At 41.9% G+C, this 26,829-nt stretch overlaps 1 protein-coding gene across 3 annotated transcripts in view; it reads left to right on the plus strand.

Annotated features, from left to right (window-relative positions):
• The window catches only part of ALKAL2 (ALK and LTK ligand 2), a 135,616-nt gene that overhangs the window by 37,361 nt on the left and 71,426 nt on the right, over nt 1–26,829 (plus strand). For all 3 annotated transcript variants that reach the window (XR_014225043.1, XM_082251300.1, XM_082251301.1), the window contains 2 exons: nt 21,232–21,285; nt 23,188–23,271. Coding sequence is in view for 2 of the 3 variants with exons in the window: in XM_082251300.1 (XP_082107426.1) it covers nt 21,232–21,285; nt 23,188–23,271 (138 nt within the window). In the remaining variant the exon portion in view is untranslated. The remainder of the gene's footprint in view (nt 1–21,231; nt 21,286–23,187; nt 23,272–26,829) is intronic.

The following is a 26,829-nucleotide window of genomic DNA, read 5'->3' on the forward strand; positions in this document are numbered from 1 at the left end:
TGCACAAGTCTCTTCCAAGTCTCTTGCAAGTCTCTAAACAAGTCTCTTCAAAGACACGCTAAAAAGTCGCTCCTTTCTGGTCGCGGTAGTGTGAACAGGCTGTAAAGGAAAACTTTTCTATAATTTTCAATATCAGATCTCTAAACAGAGCCAGGCCAAAACAGAGACAAGAGAGGCCTTTTTCTTGGGCACATTTGAGGGTGGGAGGGGCAGATGCATTTTTTTTCTTTTTTTGCTGTCAGTACTCCTGAGAACACAGCCATGAAGTTTTCACCTGGTTATTATCCCAAGGTAATCTGCAGAGCTCCATTGTCAGTTGAAGGCCCCTTTCACACTTGCCACTCCGTCAGTGGACTCCGCCGATCCCCCACTGAGCAGGCGGATGGCAGCTCTGTCTCCACGCTCTTCTCTATGGGGGAATCAGATGAAAACGGACCGCCTGTTCATTCTCATCTGATCCCATCCGATCCGCCAGATGGATGGAAAATAGGGTTTCTATCCGTCCGGATTTGACGGACAGGATCGGATTGGATGTCAGCGGACATGTCTCCGCTGACATCTGATGCCCCATAGAGATGCATAGGACATTTGTTCAGATCTGCCTGAAAAACTGACAGGCAGATCTGAATGGTCCGCAAGTGTTAAAGGGGCCTAACAGTCAAGCACTCTTGAATGTATTAGTAGCTTCTGCATGAATAAAGGTTGCAAACAGGTTGCAGTCTTTATTCATATATAACTGCCTATGTATAAATCCTTTGATCTTCGCATAGTGCCAGTTCTAGCCAACCTGCAATTGTAAACAATTTGATAAGGGGACTCTGTATGGTCCCTAAAGGTGCATACCTTATTGTGATTAAATAAAACGATATATCAGAACAATATCTATGTGTGTTAATTACATTCTTGCTGTAGAATACGTCTCCATTGGCCCAGCACCCTAGATCAGATAGGGACAATTACAAAGAGTGCAGCTGGGAATCTTCTATCCTCCTCCTCACTCAGACCGATCAGGAAGTAAAGGAGAATCTCTCCACTTCCTGTCTATTTGACAGCTGTCAGATAAAGAAGAAAGTGAGGGGAAGTCAACCCAACAAGGATACAGACACTAATTTTATACTTATTTTCTGCAAGAGTGAGGGAGGGTAAAAATGTCAGGTTATGAATAACAAACCATAATGTAAGATTTATTCTCAACAGAGACACGTTAATTAAAAATGTTTTTTTTTTTTAAAATTGGAAACAGACATTAATAAGAACCAAAAGTAGCTTTAACCCCTCCAGCTCTATTCAAAACTAAAAGAAAATGCATGGGCTGGGCTTTTACCCATTACCTACCCAATCCCAAAATTAATTTAAAAGTTTGGCTTTAGTCAGATATTTTTTAAAGAGAACTAAAAATAAATGAAAGTTTTTAATATGAATGTACACCCTTAAATTGTTATGGAAAAGTAATTAGTGAGTTGTATATATTTGTCCTATTATTCATCTGTATTCTCTTCTTCCTCATGTGATAAATCTACTCTGAAAGTTGGCTGTAATTCCCCCAGAGGGAACACTTTTATAAAGTAGAATTTATAGGTTTGTTTCCTGTAAAATCTTTTTTGATCTTTTATAAAGGATTGCTCATTTTGTTCCTAAGGCCTAGTGAGCCTCTGTTTGTGCAGAGAAGGCCTAGGGAGCATCTGTTTGTGCAGAGCTCAGCTTGGAATATAGAAAGCCTGCATGCTACAGAGAGGGGTCTCCTGCAGTTGACTTCCATCTGACCTGCTTTAGTTGGGTTTTGCATTCCCATACACTTGTAAATCTTGTCTGAAATTAACAAAAGCCCATTAACACAGGAGCTGTGTATTCACGTCGGTATTTTGACATAAAATACCGGTGTAATGGCAGCAGATAGCTGCCATTACCCCGTTATTTTTTTAAACGGCGGGCGGTCTGCTTTGACATAAAAGTGGTCCCAGCAGCGGATTCACTGCAAGATCACCTTTATGGGCGGTACACCCCCCCCCCCCCCCATTTTGCAGCTTCCCGGTCATTATCCCTGATTACCAAAGCCATCGGTAGCGGTGAAAACGATCCAGTCCGCACTCCTCTTAGGCAGGAAGTTGAGTGAGGGCAAGATGGCCCCCACTTGACTCTATGGCCTTGTAGGACCATAGCGACATTATACTTTGCTTCCTCCCAACGGCCTTGAAGGGCCCATTTTTTTTTTCATTATGAAAAAAATGACTTTTTTTATTTTATTTTTTTTTGCTTTTTAATGTAGATGTGAGATCTGAGGTCTTTTTGACCCCAGATCTCACATTAAAGAGATCTTGTCATGCTTATTTATATTATAAGGGATGTTTACATTCCTTGTAATATTACAAGGAATGTAAACATCCCTTATAATATAAATAAGCATGACAGGATCTCTTTAATGTGAGATCTGGGGTCAAAAAGACCTCACATCTCACATCAATAAAAGTGATCAAATTTTATTTTTTTAAAAGGACAGTGTATAAATAAAAAATAAAAGATAAAATAAATAGAAAAAGAAATGAAAGCGCCCCCGTCCTCGTTAGCTCGCGTGCAGAAGCAAAAGCATACGCAAGTCGCGCTCACATATGTAAACGGTGTTCAAACCACACGTGTGAGGTATCGCCATGATCGTTAGAGTGAGAGCAATAATTTGAGCCCTAGCCCTCCTCTGTAACTCTAAACTGTTACCCTGTAGACATTTTTAAACTGTAGCCTATGGGGATTTTTAGGTACCTTGGTTTGTCGCCATTCCACGAGCGTGCACAATTTTAAAGCATGACATGCTGGGTATATATTTACTCGGCATAACATTATCGTTCACATTATAGAAAAAAATTGAGCTAACTTTACTGTTTTCTTATTTTTTTAGTTAAAAAGCGTGTATTTTTTCCCCAAAAATTGCGTTTGTAAGACGGCTGCGCAAATACGGTGTGATAAAAAATATTACATCGATGTCCAGTTTATTTTCTAGGGTCTCTGCGAAAATATATATATATATATATATATATATATATATATATATATATATATATTGTTTGGGGGTTCTAAGTGATTTTCTGGCAAAAAAATTGATTTTAACTTGTAAACAACAAGTGTCAGAAATAGGCTTGGTCCTTAAGTGTAAAATAAGTATGTTTGTAGGGTATGGGCGCTACTTCTGATGTAATTATTCTAAAACACTGGAAGTGTGTCTATGATGGTATTAGGAGTATGGTGTCACCAAAAACAACATATATATATATATATATATATATATATATATATATATATATATATATATACATATATACGGCTAAGAATTTGCAATAGAAATATAAAGTGCTCAGTGACAAGATAAATATCTACTGTGTTGTAAATAGAAATATTAGCTCAGCTTAATTAAAGTGCCATAGTGCTCAATGTGCCAGGTATGTGAAATAGTGTGAATCAATATATTAAAAACAAAAGATCGTATAATGCTGAACAAGTGAAATTAAAAATAAATATTTAAAGTGCTGCAGTGTCAAACTAGAGAGCAGATATCCAATAAAGTGCCGAATATAATAAATAATAAATAAACAAGTGAACAAATATTGCACAAATCGGATCAGATATATTGCAAAGTCCCAATGTCCAACTACCAACCGTTAAAGTTCAATGAGAAGTCTAAGTAGTAGTCTAGGTAGAGCTAGTATCCCAAGTATTAAGAAGCCAAAAGGGTAAGTGATGTGATATTCCTGTGCTCTTAATCCTTACTTAGCTGTGCACGGTGCGGTGGTCCAGTGCCCCTATAAGAAATCCACTCACCACCGCACTTTCCCCTAAGAAGGGGTAGCAAGCTCTGCACAGCAGTATAGATGGTCCTGCGGATCCTACGATATCCCTCTATGGGTCTTTTTTTGCCTATGGTCTGGTCCAGGTTATATGGATGCCTCCACGCTAACCCCTCGGTTCCTTCCTGGTGTCCCGAGTTTTGCTCAAATGGTGCCCCACATAAAGGAAAATAGACCGACCATAGTGTAGTATTTCTCAGATATTATTTAATGAAAAAGTATCCACTTACAGTATAGTTTATGACAAACCACAATCCCGCTCGGTAAGCGTGCTGGCCGGATGTCCGGGTTTCTGTGTGTTCCAGCCCTCAGAACCACACTAGCGGAAGTGACGGAGTGACGCACGGTCCAGCCCAATGCGTTTCGTCAGCATTGACGTCATCAGGAGCTACGTCACTCCGTCTCACTCCCACTTATATACCGTTTGGTAACTAGGCAGCCCCATTGATCCTTTGCGCCGCGGCCATTTTGTTGAAGTCGTTACCATCGCCAATTGACCTTATTCTTACGGAGCCGTAATCAAACTATTACGGGACCCCATATTTTTGATTCATGTAAACATTAATGGCAAACGTGGGTTTGCTGATGTTACACCGCGGAATGTGGTCCACCACATTACAAATATACAATTAACAATATACTTTAATGAAACAACAAATAATTGATAATACTGAATTCATTTATAAATATGGTTAAAAAATATATATATTTTATGTGATCAAATTAAAATTAATCTGTAATCAACGTGACTAATAGTGTACAATAATGAGGGGAATTCTGAGATAAATAAGTGTACTTAAATGTTAAAAAACATTAAAAAACTTTAAAGTGTGATGTCTTGTGTCATGAATATGTATGTAAATATCATAGCAGGTTGATTTAAAATTGGTAATAAATAGTCATCTGTGTATAAGAAAAAATTATTGAGGAGATAATAACAAGACTAATATGGAAATTGATAATAGATAGCGCATCCAAGGGATGCCCTACATGGTGGTGAATAGCATAATGAAATGTTCACCTCATATAGAGGGTGACATATTAGGTCACAATGGTGATGTTAATATTTTTATATAAAAAATCAGATTAATAATTATTAAAAATATTTTAAATGTTATTGGAGATTTTAAAAATGATAAAAGGAGATAACACAATTTAATACTATAAGAGAAGTTTAACTAGGTCACATTAAATTCATGAAAGGTAGAGATTTATATATATGATAAAGGGATGGTAGGTTTATATACATAATAGATAAAATTGATAAAAGGATAAAAGCATAAGAGGATAAAATGGATCAATTTGGAAGGAAGGGGAACTATAATGGAATGAGGATCACTGATAAAACAATTAATATCTATATCAATATTGAGGCCTTCAGGCTGGAGGGTATTGAGCAAAAAAATCCACTTGGTTTCATTCTGGGAAACCCGGATTCTTTTGTTACTACCTCTCCAGTGGTTTTTCATCCTGTCAATACCATAAAATGTCATTTGTCTGGGATCTCTGTTGTGTACCTCTCTAAAGTGTCTGGACACACTATGTTTTGTAAAACCCTTTTTTATATTGGCAATATGTTCTTGCACCCTAACATGTAGTGGTCTTGTAGTCCTTCCCACATACTGCATATTACATGGGCATTCTAAAACATACGTGACATAGTCACTTTTACAGGAAATGAGTTCTCTGATCTTGTATTCTTTTCCCGTGACATTAGATCTGAAGGAAGTCCTCTTCCGGGGTTGGTGTTTACTCCTTCTGCAGGCTAAACAATTTTGACATTTGAAAAAGCCTTTAATTTCAGGACATATTTGTACGTCCTTAGGAGGGTCTATAACGTTGTGGACCAACCTGTTTCTAAGGTTTGGTGCCCTCCTATAAATAAATTTTGGTTTGTTAGGTATGATCTTTTTCAATATTTTGTCAGATTTTAGTATTTCCCATCGGTTTTTAATAATTTTCTCAAGGTCCTTGTACTGTCTGCTAAATTCAGTAATGAATGCTAATTCCATGTTTTTATGTCTGTTGTTCTCCTTATTTTTGCCTTTTAAAAGGGGTTCTCTATTCATATTTCTTACTTTTTGTTTGAGGTGTTCCAAATCTTGTTTCTTATAACCTTTTTCTTGGAATCTCTTAGTTAAAATGTTGGCCTGTTCATCATAATCGTTAATATCACTGCAGTTTCTCTTTATTCTTAAAAACTGTCCCTTAGGTATATTTGAAATCCACTTCAGATGATGACAGCTGTTAGTGGGGATATACCCCTTTCTATCAGTCTGTTTAAAATAGGTTTTAGTACCTATTTTATTTCCTTTTTATAGAGATTTAAATCCAGATAATTGACCCCTTCCCGACTGCTGTCTGCTGAGAATGTAATTCCATATTTGTTATAACTGATATCTTCCATAAAATTGTGTAATGACTTCGTAGATCCCCTCCAAATTATTATTATGTCGTCTTTATACCTTCTATAGAAGCGCAGTTCCTTCTTGCGGTGACGGTAGATCTGTCCTTTTTCCCATTTGCTCATAAACATATTAGCAATGCTGGGAGCGTATTTGGCTCTCATTGCCACTCCTTTGGTTTGTATGTAGTATTTTCCTTTATACCAGAAGTAGTTGTGGCCCATTGCTAGTTCCAGACCTTCCAGGATATAGGCTATTTGTATTTGCTTCATATCTGTATGTTCTTTTAAGGCCCATTCCACTGCTTCCAGTCCATCCTTCTGTACAATATTCGTATATAATGGGTTGACGTCAATAGTGGCCATTATATCTCCATCCTCTATATCCAAATCTTGTAATTCTGAGATTAATTCTCTACTATCACGTTGGTAAGATTTTCCTTTTTGGACTACTGGTTGTAAAAATACATCCAGGTATTCGCCCAGTCTGGAGAACAGCGAATTTATTCCGCTATAGGCCTACCCGGTGGTGATTGTTGATCCTTATGTATTTTAGGAACATAATAAATAACTGGGGTCTTGGCACTTTCTGGGAATAGATATTTTGACTAGTGGCTAATAGCCTGGCTCACTCACAGTTTTCTTATTACTGAGGGAAGAAATGCTTCACTTAGGCTTCTGGTTTACTCCAGGTATGATTATAATTGCATAGTTACATTGGTCCAGCTTGGACCAATTTAAAATAATTATAAAAGAAAGGAAAAAATTAAAAAACTAACATTATGCTTACATGCCCAGTGCAATGATTTTGAACAGAGCAGTCCCGATCCTCTTCTTTTTGGGTCCCCCGCCAGAGGTCCTGGCTCCTCCCTGGTCGAGCGCTCCCAATACCAAGCTTCTTGTTAATTGCTATGAAGTGCACTCAAGCAGGCTCGTCCCCAAGCCTGGCTCGGTCCCGCCCCCCGCTCTCTCCTCATTGGCTCACTGGCTGTGATTGATAGCAGCAGGAGCCAGTGAGAAGAGAGAAACCCAGAAGAGCGTCTGCTCTCATGCACACCACTGGATCAAGATGGGCTAAGTATAAGGGGGGACTGGGGGTAGCTGCACACAGAAGGTTTTTTACCTAATGCATCGAATGCATTGAGGTAAAAAAACCTTGATCCTTTAAACCACTTTAAGTATGCATACCTGATGGACAGCGATTGCTGCGATCTTGACAAGAATAAATAAAAATACAAGAAGTTTTGTGAATGGCAGCAGTGCCGAGCATGCAGTGCCCTGTAGTCAATATGCAGTGATCACTGTGATCTTGAAAAAATGCAAAAAGTTCTGTGAATGGCAGCAGTGCTGAACAAGCGATGCCTTGTAGTCAATATGCAGTGAGGCAGTCAGTCAGCATAGGATCCACAAGATTGCAGCAATCCCTGTTCCCTGTAGTAGTGTAGACTACTATGGGGATTCCCAGCTTCTACAGCAGTCCTTCAGGTATGAAATATGCTTACATACATTAGTCCAAGCTGGACTGTGTCTCCCTTTACTGTCCAGTCACAGGCTGAGGGAATCCATGACAACCTGGGCTCAGAAGAAATAGATTTAATGATGCTTGGCTGTCAAACTGATGAGAAGAAAAGAAAACTTTGGATTGGTGAATATTGCAGTAAAAGCTTATTTTTTATTTTATCTTTTAATGAGCTATTCATTTGTGTATATTTATTTTTGGCTGGAGTTCTGCTTATGATATTGGTTTAATTTACCACTGTGTGAAAACGACAAGACTAAGCCCCTGCATGGACAGATTTGTTGCTTTATTGTTATTCTTTATTGAATAAAAGTTATTTAACCAGAAAACGACAAGACTTTTATGTCTGCCTTTTTAAATAGTTTCTAGCAGCACACCGTGAGACACATGGTACATCATATGTGTTAGCTATAGTTTTTTCCTAAACTTGGTAAAATAAACATAGATATGTTGTTTATGTCAGCAGTACAGTACCACTCCTGTTTATGCCACCAAGCCCAATGCTTTCATCAATGTGATTAGCCGGCAGCAGTTAGGAGAGGGTGCAGTAAACACATTATGAAAGGATTGTTTTTATACAGATCATGATAGAACAGACATAGCTCAACAGTTCGTGAGCCTGGATTTCCTTGCTTATGTGTTTTGGCAGAATTTCCTCTACACTACTGTGATCTGCCAGTCAAGAGGTCACATGTTCATATGTACCTTCTACACTCCCCAGAGCCATTGTATGCCTAAACACGGAACTGCAGCTTAACCAGAGTGTTTTCATAGAGTAAAAGTGGACAGACTACTACATTGATAGGCCTTGTTCAGATGGGCTTTTGCTTATACAGTATAAGAGCAGTGTGAACAGCAAGCTTGCAAAACTTTGAGCCAGTTTCAAGCAAAGTTATTGAAGTGTTTAAAGGCTAAGTTCACCTTTTGGACCATGTTATATGTTACACCCATATTTAAGGGGGTAATGTAACATGGTGCAAATGCCCCCCTTCTCCCCTACCTTCACAACAATCCCCCCCACCCTCACAACCACCACGGCAGACAGACATCTAGTTTTTAATGGAACACAAGTGCAATAATCAGCGCACACATAGTGCATTGACACTTTCTCCAGCTGGAAGCCTGTATGGAGGTACGGGCAGAGAATTGGAGGAACTATTTGCAGGAGCCTGATATTGCTGCTGCGATCCACTGATCACTGGTGCAATACTTTGCAGGCTCCTTTAAAACAAATAAAAAAAGGTTTTTTTTCCAAAGGTGAATAGCCTTTAACCACTTCAGCTCCAGAAGGTTTTACGCCCTTAATGACCAGTCCATTTTTTGCGATTCGGCACTGCGTTACTTTAACGAAAAATTGCCGGTCGTGCAACGCTGTACCCAAATACAATTGATGTCCTTTTTTCCCCACAAATAGAGCTTTCTTTTGGTGGTAATTGATCACCTCTGCGTTTTTTAGACTTTGCGCTGTAAACAAAAAAAGAGCTACAATTTTGAAAAAAACACCATATTTTTTACTTTCTGCTGTAAATCCAATTTTTTTATCAAGTTTAGGCCAATTTGTATTCTGCTACATATTTTTGGTAAAAAAAAAAAATCCCAAAAAGCGTATTTTAATTGGTTTGAGAAAAAGTTATAACGTTTACAAACTACGGGATAGATTTTTGAACTTGTTTTTATTAGTAATGGCAGCGATCAGCGATTTTTAGCGGGACTGCAACATTGCAGCGGACAGATCAGATCCCTAACTGACATTTTTTGACACTTCTTGGGAACCAGTGACACTAATACAGTAATCAGTGCTAAATAATATGCACTGTTACTGTATAAATGACACTGCCAGGGAAGGGGTTAACACTGGGGGTGATCAATTGGGGTTAATGTATGCCTGTTGGTGCTTATTCACTGTGGGGGGTTCTGTGACAGGCACAGAGAGATTGGGGCTTCAGCTTAGCTGAAACTCCTGATCTCTCCCTGCCTGTGTGACGGAAGGCTCACGTGCTTTGTTTACATAAGCAGGCGGGTCTACTGTCAGTTTCTCTGAAGATCGCGGGAGGCCGGAGGCAATCGCTGCCGCTCCTCCCGCGGCCCTCTGTCTAAACTGTGTGCTCAAAATCACGTAGATCTACGTGATTTTGTGTAGCCGAGCTGCCATTCTGCAGTATATCTGCAAATACAGTGAAGGAGTTTAAGCATGCATGGGATAGGCATAAGGCTATCCTTCATATAAGATAGGGCCAGGGACTATTCATAAGGATTCAGATATATTGGGCAGACTAGATGGGCCAAATGGTTCTTATCTGCCGACACATTCTATGTTTCTATGTTTCTATATCTGCAGCGGTTAAACACAGATCATGAAAGGAATGCTGATTGTAACTAGCGGAGTAAGCTTCAGGACTATGTAAAACTTGTTGATAGTCTGTGCAGAACTACCCCTGCAGGAGCTGCTTGGTAATTTGGGTTTGGGTACGTTATGCTTCTTGACTCCAAGAACAAACTCAGCCCCTCTCACACCTAGTTGAATGAAAGTTACTGCAAGCACTGATAAGAACATAGAGTATAGATACTATTAAATTGGCTGTAAACTAGTACCAGGAAATAGACATAAAACTGTTTAATTGGCAAATGATCGAATTGAATTTTTACTGGATAGAACAAATGGGGGTTGGAGCTTAAATGAACATACAGAAGGTAGGTTCAGACACAGTCTGCTAGAAAGTTTAATCACCATGTCAAAGTAACTTAGAATAGAAGTCTGTACCTCTTGACTGGAATCAATACATAAATCAGCAAAGTCAGCAAAGTGATAATAAATCTTCATTTTTTTTCTTTAAAATAACAAACATATAATACAGAGCAGCCCCGATCCTTCTCGAGGTGGAATGCCAGGGCTGAGAAGGTTGGCCGCGTGCAGGAAGATAGCCTAATTACATCATCGCCTGAGCCAAGTGGTTTGTCACAGCTGCACCTACTGTTGTGCTATATTTGCCATACCTTGCTGCTACTTCACCATAACACGGTCCGGTATCTCCCTACACAGGTCTCCATCTGTGATATCTCACGTGATTGGTTGGTCCTTAATTGGCTGTGAGATTATTCCTGGCCTGCCGTCGGATGAAAGTGTTTAATTTTTCCACTAGGTGATATTGTTGGCCGATATGAAGAGTCTCTGAGGAAGCACTATATGAACAAGTCTGTTCTGCAAAACGCGTCAGCCCAGTGACCGACCTCTTAGAAACCATTGATTGCACTAGATGGTTCTATGAGCCTTGGAAATTGTTATAGGGCATTTCACTATGATGTGGTGGTTTTTATGACAATCTTTTTATCTATTTGTATAAATAAATTGATTGTTTATACATACTCTTTCATGTAATCCTCATTAATTTTATGATAATTCTACATCATCTAAAGTCCAATTTTATGGGTAGGAGAATTTTCTCTATTTCCCCCCTTATTTGTTTTTTACAGCCCTGATCCTCCTCTTCTGGGGTCCCATAGTGGCTCTCCCAACTCCTTCTCCCCCGCCAAGTGCCCTCATAGCAAGATGCTTGTTATAGGGACACTCATGCATGCTCACTCCTGAGCTGGCCCTGTGTGTGCATTAGACACACAGAGCATGGCTCAGCCCTGTCCCCTTCTAACAGGCTGTGACTGATACTGCTGTCTTTAAACCAATTAGGAGTGAGAGCGAAGAGAGCCTCGCCTCTCATGCACATTGCTAGGTCGAGATATGGCTCAGGTAAGAATAAGGAGGGCTGGGCTGAAGCTGCACTCAGAAGATTGTTAACCTTCATGCATGAAGGTAAAAAAACCTTTTGCCTTTACAACCACTGTAACTTCAATGTGAATAATAACACTACAACTATTCTAGAGTGTACTCTAGCAGAATGGCTGGGACATAGTGCAGTGACCCTTGAGAGGTACCTCTTAGCATATGCAATAAGTAAAAGTTTCTGGGTAGCAGATGTAAAGGGACAGTCTCCAACTCTTAAGCTGACTAGTGTTGGGGCCCAGTTGTACTGTTGGTGCAAATGAGAATAGTCTTAGTCAGGCCTGCAGGCAGCAATACAACTACTAGATTGCTGTATGATCAGTTCCTAAAGGGCTTATTCTCTATAGCAGCAGATAGTAAATCCCCACAGCAGCAGCTCACCAGTCCCAGAGATACTGCAGCTCACCATGCAGGTCACACACAGTGGTTATTCCACTCTCTGCTCTGCACCCTGGTAACTCTAGCTGTCGGCACCCCTGATCTCAGTGCTTCGGATCCCACTCAGGTTCGCAATATACAGCAGGGAAGGCGCACACTGCACAGAGATGTGCATTCGCCAGTTTCCCTCAAGGCAAGGGGAAGCTGTATCCTGTACAGCCCAGGAAAATGCAGCTCTTCCCCCTCCTCCCAGCAATCTCCTCTCTGGGGAATGTAGTTCAAAAGCTCTTGATTACACAGTAGAATCTTTCTTCCGGACTACATTTTCCACAGTGCATTGCTGCCTCTCTTCCTGCTCAGCAGCTCTCTTCTTTTGCTGAAATAGCTGTTAACCATTTCAGCACCGCAGGACAGCAGTTACAGAGAGTAGCTGCAGCCAGTGCTTCTATCACTCTCATTCTTAGCCAAGTACCTGGCTACATCTGCTAAAGCCTGCTTGCCGTTTGTTTAAAGTGTAAGTCATTATTCCCATCATCATTGTGATGGGACCGTTCTTCTTCCGGTGTTCCGTGAACAAAACCATACCCGTAAAAATTCCATACCCTTGTCACTTCCGGTGCACCTACGTCAGCACCTATGTCATTGAACAGCTGAGGAGCTTACTAGTGTGCATGCTCGGAGGGTATGGAATTTTCATGGTAGTGTGTGTAATGTTACACCGCCTCAGCTGTTGCGGCGGTTACATTAAAACAGCTCGGCTGCAACATGAGTCATCTCAGCTCCTACCCCTGTCACTTCCCTGATCTCGGCTACTAAATGTAAAAGCGGCGGTGGGTGTATGAAAATATAAATCACGGAGCCGAGATCTCTGTCATTTCGATTTCATAGACCCGCCGCCGCTTTTACATTTAGTAGCCAAGATCAGGCAAGTGACAGGGATAGGAGCGGAGATGACTCATATTGCAGCCGAGCTGTTTTAATGTAACCGCCGCAACAGCTGATGCGGTGTAACGTTACACACACTACTGTGACAATTCCATACCCTCCGAGCATGCGCACTTGTAAGCTCCTCAGCTGTTCAATGACGTATCTGGAGCTGTGAGCATGCGCACTGCTACGCTGCTCAGCTGTTCCATTACGTTTCTGACAGGAAGTGACGTGGGTATGGAGTTTTCACGAGGTATGGTTTTCTAACATTACATCGGCTTGCTTTTCACTGACAGCTGGTCTCGGCTGAAGCCTGCCTCCTGGGCACAGGCGATTGACGTCATCACCAGCGCCCCCATTGGTTACATTGTGTCCCACGCTGGTTGAATTCCATGCCACCCTCCGGATTATATGCTGCTCTGCTCGTATGATACATCTGAGTGCTGTTGCAGATGACATCCACGGCACACTACGTCACCTCTTTGTGATCTGTGATTGTGATACGGCGGGGCAAGTAGACAGGCTCAGTCTGACATCCAACCTGTTATTGTGATCCAGTGCCATTTAACCCTTGCCTGGTTGTTTTTAACTGATGAATAAACTACTGTGGTTTTTAACTTTTAACTTTCTTCGTGTGGAGTGTCACACATTCAGGATATATACATACATATATATATATATATATATATATATATATATATATATATATATATATATATATATATATATATATATATATATACTTTGCTGGATAGCCTCAACCTGAAGCGCTCTTCCTTTCCTCTATTGCTAATATTCCCATCATCATCTGTCTTTAACATTCCCAAAACAGAGCTAAATATTGCTAAATGCTTCAACAATGCTTTGTAAAAGTTAGCTCTACACTTTGCACATAAGCACGCTAAATCTTATATGTGCAAGGCCTAATGGCAACATTGATAATTAAGTGAAGCAAGGATTGATTAATTACACAGGAGGAACCTATCTGTATTGTTGTGGACAGCCTTGGAACTCTCCCTGGTAATTACAATCCAAACATGCTCAATGTGACACCCTGAGACAATCATTTGATGGCAGCAGCCTAAAATCCCACAGCTGCTGTCAGAATATAATGATTACACTTTCAGCCTCACCCTGCGCAGAAATTTTCCAGCTTCCAACATACGTTTTAACAGAAACACACATTAATCACAGCATCTGCTGTAGCAATTCTAAACTGTATGAAATGTCTTAGGCTGGCCATACATGTTCAATAATCTTGTACAATTTTCCATTAGATTTACCTTAAACTATGTAGTGCAAGAGCCTGCCTAAATGGATACAATTGAAAGTTGTTTAGTTTGTTTGAACTCATATTATATGTTTTTTGGTAAATCTAAAGAAAATTGTACAGGAAAGTTGATCATGTATGGCCAGCCTTAGACACTCACCGCCAGACCCAGACAGGAATGTTTAAAATATGGTAGCCCTCACAATGGCAATGATTGTTTAATTTCTGGTTAGAGCATTCAGAGATTGCACTAGATGTTTTTTTAATTATTTTAAAGGAAAGAAAATAAAAATGGTGTAAGAAAATATTTACAGAAAAAGACACTACGAAATAGATAAAAACAGTAAAATAAATGCAATGAAAAATTCCTGAAAAGTCCAGTCCACTCGTAATAGGTCCAATGTGATGCATTAAGGTCATTGACTCTAATGAAAGACCCCTAGAAATCCTTCATAATTTTGCTGCAAAAATGTTCAAGCTGCCAATTGCAGCAGCATTTTGCTGACCCTCCAGAGGGTGCCACTCAGCCAACCCTCCACCCAATGAAGAGAGCCCAGGGGTGTGATGAAGGAGAGCTGAAGAGTTTAATTAGATTTCAGTGGACACTCTCACAATGCCAGTTTTTACCACTATATTAACATTTCTAGATTATCAGCTTTTACAGCCTGATAGTGCTTTCTGAAGACACTGTATCAGCGAAACATGTAGAGGCAGTAACACGATCGTCATATCCAGTAAACGTAGTGACGTCACTTCCGGTTCCGGTCTCTGGAGCGCACACCAAGTGGAGGATTAGTATCACAGGCTGAGTGTATTGTGTGGAGGAACAGGGCACCCAAATATGTGAGTGTATATACATATATTTTTATTGTGTGGGCACTTATATAAAATAAATAATACACTATGCGATCATTCACACCTTTAATGTTGTGCATTATACTGTACATCCTCTGAGAGGAATTAGCAACATTGTGGAGAAGAAGTTTCTGTTGATGGATTACTGCCAATTAGCCAAAGTATTTGGAGAGCACTTTGGCGTCACCGGAAGTGCTTATGACCTTTAGTTAGGGGGTCATATCATTGTGGTGAGTGTATTGGAGTGGAGCACATGTGGTGATATATTGTTACAATTAGAAGAAGTAAAGAGAGACTTAAGTACACCTTTTTTACATTGGTGGATGGGATTTTAATGATGTTAATTCATGAAAAGTTGTTTATTTGATTTGTATACACATATTTTATATTGTTGCAAATGGATCTAGTCAGTGTATGAACACCGAACCTATGAATATTTGTTGTTTATGGTTTAAAGTGTTAACACACTTAAGGGGGAAGCTGCAGAATAATTACAGGGAGCATTTGGTTTTGAAGTGAAGTATTACACACTTTCTGTAAAGTGTAGGTGCCTAACAGTATTTGCTTATTGCTTTACAGCCCACAAACCAACAAATTGTTGCACAGAATGAAATTAAGATTTGATAGACACTAGACTTGGTCATTATACACGTATTTATACATTCCGTTTGATAAGAATTTGTTATGAAAGTAATTTTATCATACCTGTGATTGTGAATTATGTGCAGAGTTTTAGAACTTGAGATGTATGAAAAAGGCAGTTTCAGGTCAAGTAGTACTAGACTTTAAATGTGTATTGCCTCTAAATGATTTTGCAATGACCAATTACAACCAGGATACATTAGAGCCAATTGAGGGCCTGCTAGAAGTTTTAAGACATGGCAATTTTACAATGGAACTTAATTAGAAGTATTTTTTAGTCTGTGAAGACCTAGCTAAATACTGTTTATTCAACTGTATCTGCTCTAGCTGGTTGATGTAGTGGGGTTTATATGAAAATGTGTCAGTTCTCTGCTTGGCCATGTACACAAGATTTAAGGGATAAGTTCCCCTTGGGGTACATGTTACCTGTTCCACTCATTTTTAGGGTGGAACAGGTAACATGTTCCCGATCCTGCAGCTGCTCCCCGATCCCCGTACTCGCTGTGACAGCAGGCCAAAGATCTTCTCCCGCATACTTTGAAAAGAGCACGACTGTGCTTGGATCGCCCACATGGCTGCATCCTTTTGGCTGTTGGCTTGTAGTTCTCAATGAGCGCTCTGGTTGCTCATTGAGTCTTCCTGTCTATGTAAAACTGCCTGCCAGTTTGATGTACGGGCAGACAGCTTATACTGACAGTCTGTAGGATCCCTGCATAGCGCCCGTGATCTGCTGATACTTTCCTGGCTCCCACAAAAAAAATATTAAGTGCATATTTTTTACCTGCAGAAAATGTGTATTTATTTATTTATTTATTTTTTTTAAAAGTGAACTTATCCTTTAAATCTAATAATTGTATTGCTGACCTAAAAATCAAACACTAGTAGTGGAGTTCCGTCAACAGTTTTTGCTATTGACTGGCTTTCATATGTTAACCATATGAGACAATATCTGACATCTTGTGAATCTGTGCAAAAAAAAGTCTATAAGAAGAATAGTGCCCTTATATTATTCTACTACTTGTCGTAGTTGCATGCACCAGTCACCAAGGGTTTTTGCCGCATAAATCCCACTCCTGTGAGGGTTTAAACTCACCGACAATACTGTTATCACCAGTATTGCTCATCTTACTTTAAAAAAGTAATTAGTTACAGTTACAAATTACTTCTCCCAAAAAGTAATTGAGTTAGTGACTCAGTTACCACATTGAAAAAGTAATTAGTTACTCAGAAAAGTAACTTACTATTCTATAATGCAATTACGTTCTATAATATCTTTAATAGTGGTGGCGGTGTGGCACACTGTGGGGGTCTGAGTCCTCCTAACTGTGAGTAACTGTATTTTGTTTTGTTTTTTTGGTAGTGGTGTGGAACACTGGTGGTGGCGGTGTGGCACACTGGTACTGGGACACTAGAGCAGGGTCCCCATAGATCCCACTTTAGAGCAGGCCAGGGTCATCATCAATCCCCCTTTAGAGCAGGGTCCCCATAGATCCCCCTTTAGCACAGGCCAGGGTCCCCATAGATCCCCCTTTAGAGCAGGGTCCCCATAAATCCCCCTTTAGAGCAGGGTCCCCCAAAGATCCCCTTTAGAGCAGGCCATGCTCCCCATAGATCCCCCTTTAGGGAGGGGTCCCCATAGATCCCCCTTTAGAGCAGGGTCCCCATAGATCTATGGGGACCATGCTCTAAAGGGGGATTTATGAGGACTCTTTTCTAAGGGTGGATCTATGGGGACCCTTCTCTAAAGGGGGATCTATGGGGACCCTGCTCTAAAGGGGGATTTATGAGGACCCTGCTCTCAAGGGGGATCTATGAGGAACCCTTTCTAAGGGGGATCTTTGGGGACCCTTCTCTAAAGGGGGATATATGAGGAACCCTTTCTAAGGGGGATCTATGGGAACCCTTCTCTAAAGGGGGGTCTATGGGGACCCTGCTCTAAAGGGGGATTTATGAGGACCCTGTTCTAAAGGGGAATTTATGAGGACCCTGCTCTAAAGGGGGATCTATAAGGACCCTGCTCCAAAGGGGGATCTGTAGGGCCCCAGGGCCTGTTCTAAAGGGGATCTAGGGGGACCGAGTTCTAAAGGGGATCTATAAGGGACCCTGCTCTAAAGGGGGATCTGTAGGGCCCCAGGGCCTGTTCTAAAGGGGATCTAGGGGGACCGAGTTCTAAAGGGGATCTATAAGGGACCCTGCTCTAAAGGGGGATCTATGGCACAGATCTCTCTTTAGAACACGGTCGCCATAGATCCATCTTTAGAGCAGGCCAGGCAGGGTCCCCCATATATCCCACTTTATCATGGTATGGGGGGAGGGCACTGTCTCTGACTGCAGTGCAGAACATACATGGCATGGGGGGAGGGCACTGTCTCTGACTTCAGTGCAGAACATACATGACATGGGGGGAGGGCACTGTCTCTGACTGCAGTGCAGAACTTACACGGCATGGGGGGAGGGCACTGTCTCTGACTGTAGTGCAGAACATACATGGCATGGGGGGAGGGCACTGTCTCTGACTGCAGTGCAGAACATACATGACATGGGGGGAGGGCACTGTCTCTGACTGCAGTGCAGAACATACATGGCATGGGGGGAGGGCACTGTCTCTGACTGCAGTGCAGAACATACATGGCATGGGGGGAGGGCACTGTCTCTGACTGCAGGACATACATGATGTATGTGCTGCAGCCAGAGACAGAGCCCTCCCCCCCCTCGCATGCCAAAGCCACCCCCCAAGCACATACCTGTTGTAAAGCACTTGTTGCAAGTCCTCCTCCTGTCTGGACTGCTGAACTGTCTGGACACTTCAAAAAGCCCCCCCCCCCCCACTGTCAGACCACCATCCCACTACCACACACCCGCTCACCTCACACCCCACTGCAGCCCCCCCCCACTGACAGACCACCATCCCACTACCACACACCCGCTCACCTCACACCCCACTGCAGCCCCCCCCCCCCCCACTGACAGACCACCATCCCACTACCACACGCCCGCTCACCTCACACCCCACTGCAGCCCCCCCCCACTGACAGACCACCATCCCACTACCACACACCCGCTCACCTCACACCCCACTGCAGCCCCCACCACTGACAGACCACCATCCCACTACCACACACCCGCTCACCTCACACCCCACTGCAGCCCCCCCCCCACTGACAGACCACCATCCCACTACCACACACCCGCTCACCTCACACCCCACTGCAGCCCCCCCCACTGACAGACCACCATCCCACTACCACACACCCGCTCACCTCACACCCCACTGCAGCCCCCCCCCCCACTGACAGACCACCATCCCACTACCACACACCTGCTCACCTCACACCTCACTGCAGCCCCCCGTGACAGACCACCATCCCACGCTGACCCTATATTTTCATTGGAAGGATAATTTAATGCAATAATCTGCAGCTAATGAACCCCTGCCCCCCCCCCACACACACACACAGACCACCATCCCACTACCACACACCGCTCACCTTCACTCTCCTCTCCTCTCTGCCCGCTGTAGCTGTGAAAACCTGTATCCCCTTCAGCTCCATCCGCTCAGTCATCTAAGGGTTACATATATGCTGCTGTATCGGCTCGCCAACGGCTCGGTGCTCGGCTTGTTTTGCCGAAATCTGGCGCATGCGCATTTGCGCAGGGGAAACCAATTCTCACTGGGATACAGATCTTCATTCTACACCGGTCCTTGTCTGAGTCTCCTCCTCTTCTCTTTCCTGTACCGCAGACAGCGGTCATAGAGGAGAGGGGGAATTGCAATTACAACTACTGCCATCTAGTGGCAGTAGATGTAATTGCGGTAACACAGCCGAAAGTAGCGGCAACGGCGTTACAGGGAGGGAACGAGTAATCACATAGATTACTCGTTACCCTCAAAAGTAACTGCGTTAAGTAACGCCGTTTACTTAAACACAGTTACTTCCATCACTGGTTATCACACCCCTCTGTTTTAGAGTGCTGTTCCATCAGTCTCAAAGGGATGAAATCGCTCACTCCAGGATCACTCCAGAAGTTTAGAATCTCATATAAATAAATACACCTGAAACCTGCATCTTCTCCTACTGGGACAGCAATACCTGGGAGGTGAGCAGTCGGGAAAAAGTCAGCATGAGAACAGGAAACTCACTTCTAACAGACAGCTGTCATAACCAACACAGGACTGCTCACCTCCCGGGTATTGCTGTTCTAGCTCTTCAGTGGTACATTAATGGGGGATGAAATGAGCTCCAAGACCCAGCTTCCTGGCAAGGACACCTTTCTGGCTGATTGATCGGAGAACATGCAGGTTTCAGGTGCGTTTCTTTATAAGAGATTCTAAACTCCTGGAGTGATCCTGGTGCAAGCGATTTCATCCCTTTGAGACTGATGAGACAGCACTCAACAAAAGTGTGATAACAGTATTGTCGGAGAGTTTAAACCCTCAGAGGAGTGAGAGTCATGCGGTGACAACCCTGGTGACTGGTGCATGGAACTACAAGTATCAAAATAATATAAGGACACTAATTCTCTTATCAACTTTTTTTGCACAGATTCACAAGGTGTCAAGCCTCATGTGGTTAACATATCAAAGCTGGTCAATAGTAAAAGCTATTGACCGAGCGCTGCTACTATTTATTTATTTTGGGTACTTATATTGCGCAGTCAATGGCTTTATGCAGCGCTTTACATATATATATTGTACATTCAGATCATTCCCTGCCCTCAAGGAGCTTACAATCTAAGGTTCCTAACTCACATTCAAACAAATAGTAGGGCCAATTTGGACAGGATCCCATAACCTACCAGCATGTCTTTGGAGTGTGGGAAGAAACTGGAGTAAACACACACAGGCACAGGGAGAACACGCAAACTCCAGGCAGGTAGTGTCATGGTTGGGATGCAAACCAGCGACCCTTCTGCTGCTAAGTGAAAGTACTAACCACTACACCACTGCGCCGCTACTAGTGTTTGATTTTATATAACGCTATTGTGTTGCTATTGATATATTCATTATAGCAGCAGCTTTTGTTATCTTGATGTATAACACACAATGTTTTAAAAATGCAAATGTATGTTGCTGAACACTATTGAGCATACTGGCGCTGAGTATTGTGTCGCAGCCACTCTAAACACAATTTTAAGGGTTTTTGTGTTGCTGACTTGTAAATTTTGAGGAAATAAGCGTGGCGCTTTGTTCCATATGAATCTGCATTCCTGCAACTCAGTTTGGGGTTCATATGACCCCATTATCATCAAAATATCAAGTGTTCTAATTTAGAAAACAGGTCCACTGGATTGCAATTCAAAAATCAGAAGGTTTATAGTAAAGTAGGAAGTGTACCCGTGTGGTTATTATTCTTTCACATATTACGTTACCGGCTACCTTAACACATTTTGCACAACTGCTTAATCATAAAGTCTTAGAAATAGAGAAGAAAGGATTGTGTACAGCCATAATGAAAGCTGTGCCAGGCTCAGCCTGTTTACCTGCTATTGTAAAAAAAAAGTAGGGGGTGAGAACATTAAAACATATTATTTTAGCTATCAAGTACATCAAGTAGCTCAAGAAAAGTCTGGATCATTTTTGAAGGTATGAAAATCTTCTATAAAAGATGTGTTTTTATTTCCATGCAGAAATCGTTCCTCGAGATCTTCGAATGAAAGAGAAGTTTTTAAAGCATTTAACAGGTAAGTTTGATTTATAAAAATGCATTGCTAGAACAGAAATAAAACATGAGAACATTAAGCAGTTATGCTCCAGAGTTCACATATTTCAGCTAGGAGCCTACTAATTGTGCAGAGATTGTGTTCTGACTTACAATACAAAAATGTTTCAGATATGTTTTGGGGACTAACAAAGCTTTCTTTTGATAGTATTTCAAAAATTATTTTTATATATATTTTAAAGGCAAAACAAATTTTTTTTTCGCACTCGTCTGACACATCCCTGTGAAAAACAGCTAGAGCTCTCCATTTATCCAGTCAGCAAGGGCATACTCTTTACTAATTACAGAACTATTGGACCTCTGCAGAGGGACCACTGCTTCCACACATAGAGCACAGGTTCTTTGCAGCAGGCTGGCAGAAGACCAGGCAGAAAAGGGCAGTCTTTTTTTCTCAGGCTGTGATTATTTCCTAAAAATAAAAAAATAACTGTAAGACTTAATTAACTGAAAGTTCAGTTAGAGAGATTGGTTTTTGTCACTGATAGTATTGCTATGTTTAATTATGTTGGTGTCTTGTGTAGCACCGGGCCAATCCACAGAACCTTACACAGTATATAAAAACACTAATATGGAATTCCCATGAAACAGCTCACAATGTAAAGTCTTCCCACAATCATACACACCAATTATGGCAGCAGCTGATTAGGCCCCTACCTCCAAGCACATTTTAGGATTGTTGGAAGTGCTGTAAAAAAGCCACAAAAATCAATATAGCCTGATACCTGGTGGGAAATAAATAACCCCAGTATCACAAAGCCTTAGGAGTAGTAGGGCCTAGGCTCTTTTGGCCCTACATTTCCTATGGGGTACAGGAGTGCACTTGGTTCTGTCGACTAATGTCACTGAGCTGGTCTAGACTCTGGAGGGATCCCAACTTTAATGTTGAGATCCACACAGATGCCTGACTTGCAGCCTGCCCAGCCCCTCAGTGTGCCGCTGAGAGTCTGAGCCAGCCACTCCTGCCCCCTCCACAGTCCAGCGCTCCAATGAGAGCTGGGGGGGCAGAGCAGAGAGCAGATAGTCACTGGCTCTCTGCTCACTGAAGACTGAGAACTGATCGATTAGCGGTCTCAGCCTTTAGAACCTGCTGGGAACAGATGCAGCATCGGATGGATGCTGCATCGACCTAGGTGAATTTAGAAATGTTGGTTTTTTTTTTAATTCCCATACTTCACTTTTACCTAACTGTTAGGGCACTGTGCTGCCTATATATATATTTCTGTTTAGAAATGTCACATATACGTTTACCAACAGTATTTGGTCTGAATAAGGGCCAACAGGAGTGGGGGAATACTTTTTTTTTATAATGGAGAATAGTATTCTCTGGGCTTTTTTTCAGTGCTGAGTGTATGCAGAAAGGGTGAATGTCTAAGCTCCTGATCACATGGCAGCTGTGATATGTATCTCCACTGTCCCATTCCAAAATGTATTACCTGATGCCTTACATTGTAGTGCCTGATGTCTCAGCTACCTATCAGTAGAGTCAGGCATCTTCATATGGGTAAGAAAATCTATTCATATGCAAATATAAACTCAGAGCAAATTGCTACTTACATATCAGTATCAGGGGGCTCTGAGAAGTGCTAAGGTACATATTTCTGCAGCGGGTACATGCTCATAGCTTATGCTGTCAGCCACCTGCTGTTGCTGTTAGCCTTGATGTTTTGATTTAGCCATAGGTTTACTTTAAGCTGTGATAGATTATTTTGCCATTATGATATAATATCTCATTTAGTCTGCCCTGTCTATGTCTTTAAACTGCTGCCCTGCTATCTGTGCACATGAAACTTCATAAGCTTCTTTCATTCTCACAACTCATAAAAACTTTTATAATAAATTTTTATTTTATGCTTTTTCATTTCAGGTCGACTTTCCTTCACAAGTCCAAATTGCAATAAACATTTTCGGAGGCTTTACAACAGCACAAGAGATTGCATGATTCCAGCTCGTAAGTAAGAAAGTGCATTACTTGGTTCTGAGAAGTAAACATTCACATGTAAAGCGAATTTACTTAAAGAGATTGTAAAGTCTCATTTTTTTTCTATTAAAATAACAAACATGTTTTACTTACCTCCTCTGTTGCAATTGGTTTTGCACAGGGCAGCCCGGATCCTCCTCTTCTCTGATCCCTGGCTGGAGCTCCTGGCCCCTCCCTCCTGTTGAGGGCACCCACAGGAAACAGTTTTCTATCCCTGTGTCCATTCAGAAACGGAGATGTGATTCAGCCCCGCCCCCTCTCTCTCCTGATTGGATAAATGACTTTGATTGACAGCAGCGGGAGCCAATGGCGCTGCTGTGTCTCAGCCAATCAGGAGGGAGAGTCCCAAATGGCTGAGGCACTCATGTACATCGCTGGATAGATATAGGGCTCAGGTAAGTATTAGGGGGGCTGCTGCAGACAGAAGGCTTTTTATCTAAATGCATAAGATAAAAATCCTTCTGACTTAACAACCACTTTAAAGAGCTGCTAAAACTATACACAGAGATAAATGAAGAAGCAGCTTTAACCGCGTTTGTCAGTATATTGAATAATAATATTGTAGTGGTCGTAGTCTATTGATAGATAAGACCAGATGTTTAAAACAGTTATGGGAAACTGCAGGGGCCACTGGTTAATGGGAACTATGTGGAAGAATTTCTAGTTCAGGTTAAAGTAATGAGCATAAACACGGAATATCCATATTATCATTTGGTTTTAATAATTTTTACTAAGAACATAACATGACTCCGCTGCACATGTTGGAAAGAAACTAAGCAGCTATCGAATAGCATCACAGCAGGAATCTCACTTCCAAGAAAAGACACATACCATAAAGAATTTAGTTTAATGTAGTTGCAGAGGGTTCAGATGCATCTGAATTCATGAGATCAGGGTGCCACGTCATGATGGCTGCTTCCCTTTAATTATTAGTCTAGTGATCACATTATATTCTATATATCAGAATAGAGTAGCCTTTCCTCCTGTGCCTCCTCTAATGATGCTTGAGCCTCCAGTAGTACCTACTGTATATTTATAAAATATTAGCACTTCAGGAATTAATAGGATACTTAGAGGTCATTTACAGATAGGGAAGCAGTAAAAACAGGCAGTTCAGCCACATGGGTGTACACATTCTGTGGCAAAAATTATACCCCTGTTGCATTCAGCAGGCAGCGTCGTCACTAAATGCAACTGATTTATGTGAATGGGGCAGCACTGCAACCGCCCAGTGGCCTTGTGTAATGCACACGGCTGCAGTGTGGTAGTGAGGCATTTACAGGGCTAAAACAGGCGGGGAGGAGGCAATATGTCAAATTTCTCTGAAAAGGGATCCACCGTGGATCGGTTTTTAGATATGCTGCAGCAGTAGCTGCATGTCTAAACAGAGTCCAAGATGCTTTCTCTGCTGATTCACGTTGTGGTAGGATGTGAAGCTCCAAAGAAGCGGTTCTTTGGAGGTCCACATCCTACCACGGCCTACATCAGCAGAGGAAGCCCAGTGGAGATTCTTGGTGGTCCTTGATTGCACATGTTTGCCCATGTTTCATACTTGTTTTGTGACTACAATGTGTATGCTATTTTATTTTAATAAATTGTTTTAAAGATAATGCGCTAGGCTGGTGCGCCCTCTGTCCATTCCTTTTTTAGAGTCTGTTTGGGTTACCACGACCTGTTGAGAGTGGCAGCACAGCCGAGACTACGTCCATTTTACCTGAATCGCATTCTCAGGATACCCGTTCCAAGATAACCCCTCAAGCGCAGGAGTCATTTATCTTTTGTCCAAGAGGTTTTCTACATGACATACAGAAAATCCATTACGTTTTGTGACAGGGCCCTGTACCTTTGCATTACATTTTTTGTTTATGTAGCACAACCCCCGCAGGAGCTGCCTATGTAAAATGGGTTCCATACCCTGCCTCTCGACCCCAAGAACAATCTCTGCCCCTCTGGCACACCTGGCAATAGTGTAAAAAAACCAATGAAAACACACATTATGATAAAACAGAGAAATTTCTTTACTATAAGGTTTCTGTGTAAAAGTAACAAAGTAATAGTGTATTCTTGAATGAATTAGCTGAAGAACAGTAACTGAGATTAAGAGCAATATAACTCGATATATAATATATCAGGCTGCTTCTAGGGGATTCCACAACCGTAAATTACCCCAGAAGCAGAGGCAAGCACTTAAACAACAATGAATCACAATATAACAACTTTACACAAGCTTGGTGACCTCTATTTAAATTAGCACTATGAGTCTAGGCAGGAGGAGAGCAGAAGAATGACTTTCTCTTATGTCTGACCACTCGATTCTATCCCCTGATACCACAGGCCCAACTATAAACACTGTACCTAATTCAGTGTTTAGTGGCATAACTCCAAGGTCAGACTACACTACACATACAGTAATTATACAGAGCTCTGAGTGTGTGTGTGCTCGCCCATATGGCACCAGTAACTTCAGTCCCTTGGAAGAGGGATGAAGCCTTGTATCTTCCGCTAGCCACTTTAGTTGGTGCACTTAGAACTCCTGCTTGTCAAAGTGTAACTGGGGTATGCTGACAGTATCCGAAAAGCAAGGCAGACACTGTGACTGCTTAACAGGGCTTCAATAAGATCCAGGTTCTGGCAAGTGAGGGCAAAGTGAAGTAACTCTATCTGTGTGCAGAGTCCTTGTTTCCTGCAGAGGGGCAAATGCCCTCTCACCAATCCTGCAGTTAAGGCTCAAACGAATGTCCTGGAACAGGCAGACTCTTCTGGTACCCCGACTGGTCACTTCACACTGGAACGCTTTATGGCCGTCGGTGCAGGTGTGCCTGGAAATTAACCTAGGATTCCCCTCTCTCAGGCTGGATGTCCCCAACTGGCCGTGGATGCCTGAAACAATGCAGTGGACTGACCAGAGGGGCAACACCTCTCCCCTGGGTCCAGTCTCTTCTCCTTCCTCGTGGTGACTGAATTCTCCTCAGCAGACAAAACGGATGCCTCTTCTCCTCCTCTTGACAGAGAATCCTGGGGTGTATAGTTGTTTTCTTATATAAGGCTATGGAGCCGTTTTTGGTGGGGACTACATGCCCCAGAATGCTTTGCTGATTGCTGCTGATAGGCTCTTTTCTCCCTGTCAATGAGGATGCAGGGGAGGGAGCAGAATAAGCAGAGACTGTGTCAGTGAGGAGAAGGAGGGGGGAGAAATCCCCCACAGGAGCTGACAGGCAATTCTCTCCTCTCAGTAAGAGCATCGGCCAGCTTGGCATGGCCATGGGAGATGCGAGGCACCCGCTACATTTATATACAACAAATTAAACTGGCACTGTTTTCCACCAAGTACAAGAGGCAAAGCTGAAGTTCTGTTGTTTTTTAAAAAACTTTTTATTTAATAATGGAACTTGGAAAAGCAATACAAAACAGCCAGCGCATATTACATTACCAGGTAACATTGTCCCAAGTGGGAACTGGTCAGTAGAGGAAAAAAGAAGATAAGGAGTACATCCATTATAACACGACACATCTGTATACAGAAAAAAA

The sequence above is a fragment of the Pelophylax lessonae genome (genome assembly GCF_965119305.1).
Source record: "Pelophylax lessonae genome assembly, chromosome: 3".
Lineage (NCBI taxonomy): Eukaryota > Metazoa > Chordata > Amphibia > Anura > Ranidae > Pelophylax > Pelophylax lessonae.